Source organism: Theobroma cacao, chromosome 6 (genome assembly GCF_053813885.1).
Source record: "Theobroma cacao isolate CCN51 chromosome 6, ASM5381388v1, whole genome shotgun sequence".
In the NCBI taxonomy this organism is placed as follows: Eukaryota; Viridiplantae; Streptophyta; class Magnoliopsida; order Malvales; family Malvaceae; genus Theobroma; species Theobroma cacao.
Genome location: NC_142644.1, coordinates 26,920,639 through 26,933,919, shown reverse-complemented (window position 1 = coordinate 26,933,919; position 13,281 = coordinate 26,920,639). Strand labels below are relative to the sequence as shown.

Here is a 13,281-nt window from a genome sequence, read left to right as displayed (position 1 = left end):
CGATTGAAAGGCTGGACAATTGGTCCACAATGGGGTAACATTAATTTTGATAAAGTACGTGACTAATGACAACACTAAAGGTCTATAGGACACACTCCCAAAAAGAAGAAAAAAATAGATATATTTTCGTAGCAGCCTCCAAAAGAGAAATTCTCAAGAAAACGACGTGAAATCCATCAGCATCGCTTAGGGCTAGGGGGACGGTTCTCTAATTTATTGGTCCCTTTGCGTGGTCGAAAATTATTGATTTTAACTGGGATCCTTTTGTTTGTCAATGTACATAAAATCCATGTATAATGCATGAATGGAATTTTTATCAAAAAGTTGATGGAATACGGAAGGAATAGCTATGGCTAGCGCCATCACCCAAAGCCGACGTTGCGGGCTCTACCCCTATATGCTACGCGTCAGTCGCTTGCAAAAGGTTGAGAGCAATTTCTCTCCCCGATGAAAAGAAAGGAAAGAAAATGAAAGGTTTTTTGCTTGCTCAAGCCATGTCTCATCATTTTCTTTGTCCATGTGATCTTGAGAAGTAAGAAGAAATAACATTGATATGGGTTAGCTCAATTATTTTGTTTAGACAAAATTTGCAACTCGGTGTTGTTTCAAGGCAACTTCACAAATGATGGCCCCCCGGAACTTAATTTTCCAACTAAAAAAGGCCAAGAAATTTCAACATCAGCATTACCCCCGATTGTTGGAGTCTTTGTATTCCAATTTCTTTTCCCTGGCGGTTCCCTTTGGGCGATTATTTTTGCCTGTAACTGTAAAAAAGAAAAACTACTGCTGGGATTTGCCACATGGGGTTGGTACAACTATACAGTGGGGGTGAAGTGGTATTTACTTTCGTCACCAGTTCTAGATTTAATTTCCTTTTGAATAATCCAAATAAGATACCATGTACTTGTATGTTGAATAATGAATGCCCTTGCATATTGGGCGTTTGTCAGAAAGGACAATCCAGCGAGGACTGAACAATTTTCAAAACGGAAAATTATTGTTCACCCGTTATGAGATACTGAACCGCCTGCAAAAATTAATGATTTTTTTCTTCTCAAAAGTACATGTTTTAAGTTTTTAACAAGGCATAGTAGTCAGGCACCATCGTTGTAGAATTGGTGGCAGGATGAGAGTAATATAGGCCCTGAACTCAATAATATCCTACCAATAACCCCACCCTTTTTGCCTCCAAATAAAGAGAGAGAAATGCCTTCAAAGAAATGCAACAATGGGGAATTAATTGGTTTCTTTTTTTCCACCTTTCATTTATTCCAAGTAAATTATAGATAAACATCTTGGCAAAATTCATTGTCACAAATTGCAGCAACATCCAATGAAGTTTGTCCCCACAAAAGGGTTTCGTTGTTTCTTGGAACCAAAACTTTTAATATCTCCACATAAATCTTATCAAAGGTGGGTGACAGAAAGGAAACAGGGAAAAACAACTTAATTGCATCATTAGGTGCATGATCTCTCTCTCTTGGATACTCATGTTTTGTGTGAAACCAAAAGGCAAATTCAAGCTGATTATTTTGGGGTAAGTTTCGCACTAATCAACAACATACATAATTGTTAAGTAATCAGTTGGCTAAGGAAAGTTCATGTGAAACCAATGACCACTTGGAACTTATTATATTTTAGGGTAAAACTTGCATTAGAAAAGCATGCTAAGGTGGTGTCAAATCATTTGGTCTCAATGACAAACCTAATTTTACTCTAATTGGGTATTATTTTTTTCTTTTCCTTGAAGTAGGTCAGTAATCACAACTCTAAAGCACATGTCCTAAAATTAAGGTTTTTGGAGGGACCCATGTTAGAACCTTTTCTGCCTCACTAGAAAAGCATTAGCACTTTATCAGTGATTTTTTTTCTTTTCTTTTCTTTTTTTTTTTCATTTTACTATCATTTGGCCACCCACTTTAAAAGGCACCCACAGGCTTGTACTAAAGGAATGATCTGCTTCATCTCATGTTTACAAGATTACATTTTCATTAGAAAATTTAAAAGCACAAGTACTAAGGAGAAGAAGAAAAAATAAAATAAAATAATCCAAATATGCTGCAAATTAAGCAAACCCCAAAAAGGGTGTATGAGAGAGTGCACCTTTTCTCTTCTTCCTTTTTTTTTTTTTTTTCTCTCCCCCACAGTTGGTGGTTCCCACATTTGAAAGCTTTTTAAATCATCATGGGATCTCCCAGTGGTTGGCATATAAAACCTACCTTTGAAAGATATTATAAAAAGAAAGTAAGAGTGGCTGGCTAGTGGCTACTGGCTTTTTTGTTGATACAACCCTACAAGTCTACTTTTAAAGGTAAAAGGCTGCGTTTTCTAGGAATCCCATTTGAAACTTCTGGGAAATCTGCATTGGTCTAGTTTGCTTTTGTTTGTATCTTCTAGGCAATGCAAACACTCCCAGTTTGTACTCTGTTTCAAACTACTTTTGCATATTATCATGATCTTACTCATTAAATTCTATATCAGAATCCACAATCTTTATTAATCAGTACTACCTACACTATACATGTATACAATACAGTTATAATTAGGTTGAGTTCTTGACAGCACAATGATGTATAAACATATATTTGATAGGACTAATCATGCACTCAGCTGATCCCTCCTTATCTACAAATTGTGCTTTGCTTTGTGTGTGTTCTTGATGTACATGTTTCAGTGTTGCTTTTTGTTATCAAGGGAAACCTATGGCGATTGGTTAGGGATGAGTAAATCAAATCAAATCAATTATTTATCCAAATCAAATGTGATTTAGATAAAACAGTTCGGTCTAATTGATTCATTGGATCAATTTGGATCAATCGGTTCAAAATGTTTGATCTAATTAGTTTTTTAATTGGTTCTCGATTTTAAAATTTTTTGACCAATTCACTCAAAAACCCAAACTAATTTTTTATATATTGATATATATAATTTTTTATATATATTAAGAAGAATTGATGGTAAACTTAATTAATGATATATTTAAAATATATTAGTTTATTATATCTACGTATATAAATCATAATCATAACAATTTAATTTTAGTTATATATTTATTTATAAATCTGTATTAATATTAAATTACAAGTTATATATTTTAAATGATATAAGTTATATGTTAATATTATAATATATGATAGTAAATATCCTATATATTAATATATTGTAATTATTATATCTTGGTAATAGTTTGTAATATAAAATATTATGAATATATATATAATTGTATAAATAATATATATTTAATTTATATATAAGCATTACTATAACTTATAATAAACTTAATTTATATGATTATACTTAATAACCTTATTAATTATCACCTTAGTTTTTATAACATATTGTTTATAATTAATTATTATTATACAAACTTTGATATAAAACATTATAACATATAAATTGTGCCATTAATTTCATATATACATAATAAAGTAATATATTATACGTATATATATATTTAATTGATACATAAATATTATTGTAACTTATAATAGACTTTATTTATATTATTACACTTAATAATTTTATTAGTTATTGTCTTAATTTTTATAACATATTATTTATAATTAATTATTATTTATATAAACTTTGATATAAAAATTAAAATATTATAACGTATAAGTTGTGTCATTAATTTCATATATATAATAAAGTAATATATTATATTTACATATATTTAATTTATACATAATTTGTATATTTTATAATTATGGATTAAGTTTATAAAATTTAATATTATAATTTATAAAAAAATATAAAATTTAATATTATAATTTATAAACAAATATAAAATTTTGATCTATTGGTCCAAAACCAAACTGATCAAACAAATTCTATATTTAGTCGGTTTAGTCTTCTTTGATATTTGATCGGTTTTAGTTGGTTTTTTAAAAATGTTTAGTCTATTTGATGACCAAACCACCCAATCTATTTATTTACTCACCTTTACCATTGTGTGATCATGGAAGCAAAGCAATAATGGAGGAGATGAAAAAAAAAAAAAGAGTACCGAAAGATGAGAAGGGGACGGTGGTGGGATGTGGGAATCCATCTGTCTACATTTATTTGCTCTCTCTTTCTTGGTGGCAACTGCCAACTCCTATTCCTTTTTCCTTTATACTATTAATTTTTTTTCTTTTATTATTATCTACTTTTCCTTTTCAATGTGCGTGTGTGCGAGGGAATTCAAATAGGGATGTTAGATAGTCTCGGACATGGTGGGGATGACTGTTCAATCCCATTCAATTTGGTCAATAGCCTCTCATTGTGGTTCCAAGATTTGGCCATCAATTCAATTTTGTGTAGGTAAGAAGGGGGGACCAACGTTTGGTTGCTGGAAGAAATTGGATTATGATCAATTTGACTTGTCATTTTTGTAATGTGGTATGTTTTGACCTTTTATTTTATTTTTTTTTCCCTTATAACAATTATGATATTTCTTTGAGCTGCCTTTACCTCTTTCTTTTCCTTTCCTTTCCTTTTGAAACTTAAATTATAGGTATCCAAATTAATTATGAAAGATTTTAATGGAGAATTGAGAAACCAAAGGGAATCACTGATCAAATTATGGCAGCTAGCTATAATTTTTTCAAAGCCAGCCAAGAAAACCCACAAACAGATTGACCTTCAAATGAGGAATTTTTAAAAGAAAATAGAAATGGAATTTTAGTCAAAGACAAGAATCCCAATTCCTTATTAGATGTAAAATCTAAATTAAAATCATGACTAAAACGTTGTCTGTGAAATAATCAAGTATTTCTTCCCTGGCTGATTCATAATTTTGCAACAATCTCAATGCAATGCATGTGTTTGAGACCTTTAATGAAAATAGTTTCCATAGTAGTAAGCCTGTTTGGCCTGACTCTTTTCTAACTTAAAAACTATTATGAAGCTCTTATGAAAAATAATAGCTTTTAAAATTAAGTTAAAATTATTTGGTAAATTTTTTTTATAAGTTCTTTTTTATAATTTTTGTTAAAATTATCATGAAATGTATTTTTTTTAGAGGGTAATATTATAATTATTTTTAACAAATGAAGATATTTTTGGAACAAAAATAAAAATTTTCTTGTATTTTTAAAAGAAGATCAGAAAAAGCTCCTCCTTGGAGCTTTTTTTTAAACTCTTTTTTCTTTAAATTTTGTTCTTATAAAAAAAAGTTACTTTTTTTTAAAAAATTTTCAAAAAATTATGTTTGGCTTGACTTTTGCTTTTAAGAAGTAGATAAGTTGAAAAAAAGTTAGGTCAAACATGCTCTAAGACATAGTCCTTTGAAGTAAAAATTGAGCATTTTTCTCTACATTTTTTTTTTACCTCCATCACAATACCTGAGGAAAGCCCTAACATGGCACCGACAACTCTGAGCTGTTTGGAAAGCAAGAAAAAGCATAAAAACTATAAGGTACACAAAAAAAAAAAAAGTAATAAAAATTAACGTGACAAGCAATAGTCATGTTAGGGATTTATAAGCAAGTACTATTTGCAATAGTTTTTGCAGTAAATTCCTTATTAAAATCCACAACCCCACCTCTGATATCAATTCTCACACTCCAAAAACGCATTCAATATTTGTTTTTAAAGAACAAAAAGAATATAAAGAGGACATGAAAAGCATGTGGAAGTATGGCGAATATCGACCACACTGTGCTTCTGTGCGGAGTTCTCTATCATCCAAAAATGACATGGAACAGAAACAGGATAAGCATTGGATTTGCATTGAGAATCAACATTACCAAAAATTGATACGACATTATAGCAATTTGACAATCGAGATCATGTTACTAGAGATACTTTTAGAGAGAAGATGTTAAGTCAGAAAAGAAAATTTTGTGGTCATGGACGCCTCATGGCCTCATCATTTTCCTTACATTTTCAAGTGAAGTTAAGTTGCATCAAAAATTAGGTGCTCTTTCATAAATTTAGTGGCAGAGCTCAAAATTAGGTATTCTTCATTAATTCTTGACTTCTTGTAGTGCCCAATTTTTGTAAAACTCCATACAATTTCAACTCATGAATTTATGGATGAAACATGCTACTATATTTTATTTTTCTAACTAAAAGAATCTGATGTTAAGTTGACAGATTAATATTTTATATGTACATAATATATATATATATATATATATATATATATATATAATTAACGAGGAATAGCTCTGTCAAATGTTAATCTGAAAAAGAAGAAATGAATTGTTTAGGAAAGGGATCATATTAAATGAATCTGTATATATATAGAATGCCAATGAGGATAGGCAATGTAGGTGATCTATTGCCATAATTAACATTAAGTCAATTGAAGTCCAAGCATGGACATGATGGACTATACCAGCAAATCTTGTTTAATTTGTTGAAGTCATTTGAGGTAAAAATATCGAGATCCCTCTCATGTTATATTGGCAAATTACTGCATCTATATAATAACATAAGCGAGAACCACAACTTTTTTTTTTGTTATTTTTCCATTAAAATATTTCATAATTAATTTGGAAAAAATAGAAAAATTGCATGTGCCTGGTGGAGAAATATTCACAAGAACCCTTTTTTTTTCTCTATTCTAACTGTTGAGTTTTTAAATTTCACAAACAAATTAAATGATTACCGCATCTCTATTTAATAAATTAATTGTTCATTAATTTTTATAAAGATAGTTTCATGAAATAATTGTCAACCTTTTAATCCGTTACTAAACCTAAAAAAATTCCATAAGTAACGTATAGGATAATTATATGAACAATAAAGCTAAGTATAGACATCTAATGTCCTTTAAAGCATTTATGTTAGCACTTTTGGATTAAGTCAAAATGAGTTGCTGCTATCAAACGTTATCCTCAAGTTTGTAAAAATTTGAACTAACTTTACTTGAAAACCAATTACTTATGTAATTGTACCTTTTAGGAGTAATTAATTGTTTGGTAATAATGATTATGTTTCTTATATCATGCGTTTGGTAATAATAAAAATTAAGTGAGCAATTAGAATATCACAAAGTATATTACTTCTCTAACTATGTCATGCCAAAACAGTTGAACTCCAAATCTGTCACACAAAAATCGTCTGGTTGTCTTGAACCCTTTGCTTAAAAGATGACAGTGTAATTACCATATGAGTTTTTATAATTTTTAATCTTTTAATTTTCTTTTTGAAAAATTATAATTTCTTATCCTTTGTTAAGTCCATTAGCATTAATTAATTAATTAGTAAGTTAAGTAGCCCAACTGGTGCTTTGAACAATGCGACAAATGACAATTATTGCACTTAATTGCTATTAGCCAATGTCTACATGCATAAATGGTTGGCTAATCCAATTGATTCTTTGTAAGTATCATCCAAATATTATTTCCATATAGGTGATTTGGACTTCAAATTCTATCATAAACTAAATGCTTTAGCAGTATTTAGTAAGAGAGATAATTATTCTAAATATGAAATTGAAACAATCCTATATCTCTGAATTTTTGTTGAAAAAAAATGATAAAATTATTTAATTAAAAAATTACACAAATTTATCTAAAAATTTGCACAATATTGAAAAGTTGTTCTTTCTTTTAAAAAAATGCAAGAAGAAAAATATAAATAGCGTTTCCTTTCAAAAAAAAAAAAAGTACGTAAGGTAAGAAAGGGGTCCCACAAGAGATCATTCACTCACTGCTCACTATCCGCCATGCCTAGTTGTCCGTACAGAGACACCAGCTAAAAAAAAAGGGACAAAGGAAGCAAAACGGGGAAACCGTAACTGGGCCCCACACTCCCTTCTATGGACCCCGCAAACGTGGGCTAGCAACAGGAGCAAGGAGTATCCTCTTTTTCTTTTCTTTTCTTTTTTCCTCTTCCTTTTATTTGTTTTAAAATTATTTTATATAATTTATTTTACTAAATACTAAAAAAGAAAAGATCCCACACTTCACACGTGCGATAAGGTGGGGTCCGTTGTTGTGTCACGTTCACAACGGGCCTTCACCTGTTTTTATTTTTTTGGACCCTAGTGATCGGCTTACGTGGCAAGCCTGCATGGAGCTGATACGTGGCAGATATGCCGCAGGTCAGTTACTCAGATAAAAATCACAGCCACATCGTTTTTGGTTAAAACACTAAATCCCACGTTTGACAGACCGGAAGGGATATAGTGAAATTCCATTAATACCCTTGCAAGCCTACTTCTACCGAGACAAACACGGGGGCAAAAACCGAGTGGGAAAAAAACATAAAAGGGAGTTAATTTGAATACGTTAGTGACAGTATTAATGTAAAAAGTAAAAGAAAAAAAAAGAAAGAATTTATATGGTAACCATATCTAAAGACAAAATCTGGCACCCCATGTTTTGCTAATTTGTAAAGAAAATTTTGTGTACAATAAATAACGATTTGATTCTCTCTCTCTCTCTCTGGCTACCTCTTTGTAACAAAGTCTTTTTTGACTTTCTCTCTCTATTAAAAACCAAAGCCTAAATAAACCCAATTCATTGAGGGAGAGCCTCCCTATTCGCCACCTCTATCAGTGTTTCTTTCGCATGCTCATCTCTCCTCCTTCAAACCCAAGGACTCTCTCTCATTTCCCCTCCTCCCTTATAAATCTCTTTTTCTCTCTGTATTTCTATGTTATAATTCCTTCTCTTAGCAAACTCAAAGAACAACAACAACGACACATCAAAGCAAAGCAAAGAAATCACGTAGAAGCAAAGAATCAAAACACCAACAGCTTTATCCAATGGCAGTTGAAGCTCGGCATATGAATCTTTTCCCTCCTCAGTTAATCACCAACAGGTACTTCAAAATATCTCCTCTTTTTTCTTTTTCTTTTTTTTTGTTTACAAAGAATGGGTTTAATGTGTTTTCAAGTTTTTCTTTCTCTAACATGCGATTTTCCTTTTTCTCTCTTTCTTTTGTTGTAGCAGCGATTTTATCAAAACAAATCAAGGGAGTGGCAATATATACAATACTCAGATGGATTCTTGTGTTCCTTTGGTCGATGCAATGCAAGAAGCTTCACAGCTTTTTCCATTGTATCAATCCCTTGTTTGTGATCCAACTTCAGCCAAGACTTCAATCAACAAAGCTGACAGTGGGCTTACCTATAATATTCCAGTTTCAGCCCCAAGAAAAAGGCCTAGAGATTCATTCATCAATGGCTTTGATTCATACCCAGTGTCTCAAAAGAACAAAATTTCCGGTGTTTCCTCTGTTCTTGATGACGATATCCTCTCCCAGATCCAACAACAACAACAAGAGATTGACCGCTTCATTGCTGAACATGTAAGTTCTGAAAAAGCCAATTTTTTCTTAATTCCGCTGTTTCAACTTTCAATGAAAAAAAACCCTTCTTTCCTTTTTTTTTAATGCTCAGTGAACAATGCAATTTATTGATATGAATTTTTACTTTTTGCATTAATTGCAGACAGAAAAAGTCAGGTTAGAACTTGAAGAAAGAAGGAAGAGGCAATCAAGAATGTTGATAACAGCAATCCAAGAAGGGGTTATGAAGAAACTGAAGGAAAAAGATGAAGAGATACAAAGAATGGGGAAACTGAACTGGGTTCTTCAAGAAAGGGTGAAAAGTCTATACGTAGAGAACCAACTCTGGAGGGACTTGGCACAAACAAATGAAGCCACAGCCAATTCCCTACGCACCAATTTAGAGCAAGTCCTGGCGCATGTGAGCGAGGAACGCCATGTGAGCGGGGGAGCAGCCGCGTTGGCTGATGATGCAGAGTCTAGTTGCGGCAGCAGTGATGAAGGGTGGCGCAAGGTGGTGCCACCACAACCACAAGGGCGTGGTGGTGGTCTGCAAGATAAGGCGGTGGTTGGGCATAATAGGAAGTGTAGAAAGTGTGGGGAGAAAGAGTCAAGTGTGCTGTTGCTGCCATGCAGGCATCTTTGTCTGTGTACAATGTGTGGGTCCACCCTGGTAGGAACTTGCCCTGTTTGTGATTCTGTTACCAATGCCAGTGTTCATGTTAACATGTCCTAAAATTTTTTTTTAATTTTTTTAGAGTACTTAGTGAAACAAAACAGAAAAAGAAAAAGAAATGCAAATATCTTTTTAGAAACGGATCATAGAAAATTTTTTCGTTATGAGTATCTGTTCCATCTCAATGTTTATCTGTTGTCTCTTTCCATTTTGCTGTGTGAGTAAATGTTTTATCTGCTTTTATTTTGCCATTGAGAATGGTGATTCAGTAGTTGGAAGCAGGCCAATTGGGTGAGATTTTTTTATGGCTTTTGCTTTTAATTCATTTGGCAGCAAAAGCCTGAAACGTTAATCAAAGAAAAAATGGATTTTTGATGAATTGGAAGAATGCACGCGGTGAAATACAAATGGGGTTTAGAGTTTAGACAGTTGCTTGTGAGGGAATCTCGTGTGAAGGCTTCCTTGACCAAACTGTGTCAAAGTTAAGCATTATGGTTCATTTACTAAGTGGGGACAATTATTCATTTTCTCTGTTCTCTGCAACGCAACTTTCTTTCCTTTTTTTTTTTTTTTTTTGATGAAAACAAGAAAAAGCAAGAGTTGGAGTCCTGAAGGTAGATATTATGTGATTTTGAGGGGTAACCTTGTTGGTTCTTAGCTTCATTCATTCAGTCATTCATTCATTCCTTTTACTTTTATCTATCGTTTTGAGCTTAAAGGATCCCTATGGAGGTGGTCACGAGCTTCCCTTTATTCTTGTGTGTTTTAAATTCCCAACCCCTTTTTTGCCCCCAGGGAAAAGGCAACGGTGGGTTAGTCATCCCCAGACCCCCCCTCGCCCCCTCCCCACACCCACCAATTTGTACCAAATCTCTTGAATCAAAAAGATCTTTGCATATTTAACAGTAACAAAGATTTGGGTGTAACTTTTTAATACCATTTTTAACTTTTTTCCATATCATGTTGGATTCTTGTCAATGTATTTGGTTTGTAATTAAAAGGGTATTGAAGATGTTTTCAACCACATTGAGTTCATTTGACCTACAATTGAGAAATGGATGAAGGTTAAATGGATTTCACGAATTATGAATTTTAAAAAAAGTTTTGATTGAACAACTGAAAACACAGGCATCTATGAAAAGTTGTATTAGGAGTAAAAACCCTTCACCCTACCCTAATAAGTTCACCCCAAAAGTTGATTTTGGTGGCCAATCTAGGAAATAATAACCAAGATCTAGAGCCATCTTCTAGGAATCCCCCTTGTCCACTTTTTTTTTTTTCCCTCTTTGGTTTGAATTTTTTAGAGAATTTCAATCATTATTCATTTCTAATAAGTGGTCTTCTTTTGTGTATCACAAAAGGAAAAACTATGATTTTTGTTTGTACTTACTCCTCAATTGAAATTAGATGGAAAAAGAAATGAATGGTTTGTGCCCCCAATTTTCTCCCCATTCTTTTTCCCACTCTTTTCCTTTTCACCTTTTCAATGTCTTTTGTTTTTTAGTCCAAATTTTCTTCTTTTTAAAGCGTGAAAGGCAGAGACATATTTTAAAGTTGAAAAAATATTTGCATTCACTTGTCATGTCATCACTATTTTCAGCTCCCACCAAACTAAGATTATTATGATGTAATCATATCATTAATAATCGGACAAAAGATCCAAAAGATTATCCCCTCTCAGTCGAACAAAATTTTTGCTTTAGGACGGCTCTTCTCGGGTGGGGATGCTGTGACCGGCAAAAGCCACAACCCAAACGCCTGCCACAACGTGAGTCATTATGGGACTCAACTTGCCCAAGCGTTAGTTGCCTTTCCTTTCCCATGATTAAATAAATTACCTCTGCACAAAAAAAGCCTGTCAGCTCACTGCTTTTCCTTTGAAGGACTCCTATTTAATACTATCAAGTACTAGCTCGGTTGCCTTTGGCTTGCCATGGTACCTGCCTCCTACGATACCTATCCAATTAGAGAGGTGTAGCTCCTTACCTTTGTTTTTACTTGTTACAGTAAATAATAACAATATCTATTTATCGTTTTACTTATATAGTTAGATCATCAATATTTACATTCGTAGTTAGTAGGATTCAATTCTAATACACTCCTTTAGCTACACGTTAAATAAATGTGAGATTTTTAAATTGGAAATTGAGACTTCAACTCTAATCCTATTTGTTGAGATGGCTAAATGATCAATTTTCTCTATAACTTAAATTAAAAACAACGTAGCCTATTATCCTTTTGTTTTCGTACATATTGAAATAAATCTTTATATTTTCAGGAAAGAAAAAAGTTAAAATCAAATAACAGAGAAATTATTGAAATGAACTAATTTCACTATATTAATAAGTCTAATAAATCACAAACATCAATACAATTTCGATATAGATATAAGTTCAAACCGGGTCTAATTTAATAATAACAAAAAAAATTTATAGCAAAAAAAGTTAAATAAAAAAAGTGAAGCGATTATTTGATATCTTTTGAATTTTTATATCATTATTGTTAAAATTTTTAAATTTTATAAACAAATTCGTAAATTTGAAAAATATATATTAAATTATAAATAATGAAATTAATAAATGAGAATCCATGTAATACATATTTGTTTATGTAATTTAAAAATTTTAATGTTAACAAGTAAATATATTAGATAATAATAGGAAGGATACGTATTCAGATTAGAGGTAATTGCGAAAATAGGAGATGTGAATTGAAGTAAGAGAACGTGGCAAGCGGGAAGGAGGAGCTGACACTTCAGACATGAAACAGACACTAGATAATATTTTAAGAGAAAGGCCCACCCATGTGTGATCGTGTACATACAAAAACATCAATAACACTCTGCATATAGAGAAATATATACTGTGTGTATATATATATCTGCATGGTAAATGGCAGTACCCATCATAAGTTTGCTTCAAAAGAAACAGCGTAAAATACAAGGTAGAGAGAGAAAAGAAAGAAAATTGAAGAGATACTGTAATAATCTTTGAGGTAGGACCAATCCAAAAATTGTCTCTCTGTCACCGTACCCTTTATATGCGTGATCCAGGTGCAAACTCCTTCCACACACACCATCAAAATTAGCATCATTCATTTCATGCCCTTCTCTCTCTATCTATTTATATATATGGCTCCCTTTGTCCATCTCTTTGATTCTCCACTTCCTTTTGTTTGTATTTGTGTATGTTTTTTACCCTACATCTAATTAACATCCAATTATCCTCTTGTTACTAACTATTATCTACCTATTGCCATTGATTCCATGCTTAGCACTTCTTTTAAATTAACTTGTTGTTAATGTAATTTCTGTTTACATTTTATTTTCAATCTTATACATCTTACTATGTCATATTGTGCGTGCAATTTCATATATATAT

At 32.0% G+C, this 13,281-nt stretch overlaps 1 protein-coding gene across 2 annotated transcripts; it reads left to right on the top strand.

Annotated features, from left to right (window-relative positions):
• Positions 1-8,383: 8,383 nt before the first annotated feature.
• On the top strand, positions 8,384-10,065 carry LOC18596397 (BOI-related E3 ubiquitin-protein ligase 1). 2 transcript variants are annotated; one of them, XM_007024835.3, is made up of 3 exons: positions 8,384-8,757; positions 8,886-9,246; positions 9,389-10,065. In XM_007024835.3, the coding sequence occupies exons 1-3, from the start codon at positions 8,702-8,704 to the stop codon at positions 9,959-9,961; spliced, it is 990 nt and encodes a 329-aa protein (XP_007024897.3). In that variant the 5' UTR covers positions 8,384-8,701; the 3' UTR covers positions 9,962-10,065. The 2 variants fall into 2 exon arrangements, with proteins under 2 accessions (XP_007024897.3, XP_007024896.3); XM_007024834.3 differs by having other exon boundaries at positions 8,386-8,757; positions 8,889-9,246.
• The last annotated feature ends 3,216 nt before the right edge of the window (positions 10,066-13,281 follow it).

Excerpts from the sequence above, each read along its gene's own strand:
- LOC18596397 (XM_007024835.3), top strand. The coding sequence starts at position 8,702 with ATGGCAGTTGAAGCTCGGCATATGAATCTTTTCCCTCCTCAGTTAATC. Across the intron at positions 8,758-8,885 it reads CCTCAGTTAATCACCAACAG|CAGCGATTTTATCAAAACAA; the intron begins GTACTTCAAAAT and ends CTTTTGTTGTAG. Across the intron at positions 9,247-9,388 it reads ACCGCTTCATTGCTGAACAT|ACAGAAAAAGTCAGGTTAGA; the intron begins GTAAGTTCTGAA and ends CATTAATTGCAG.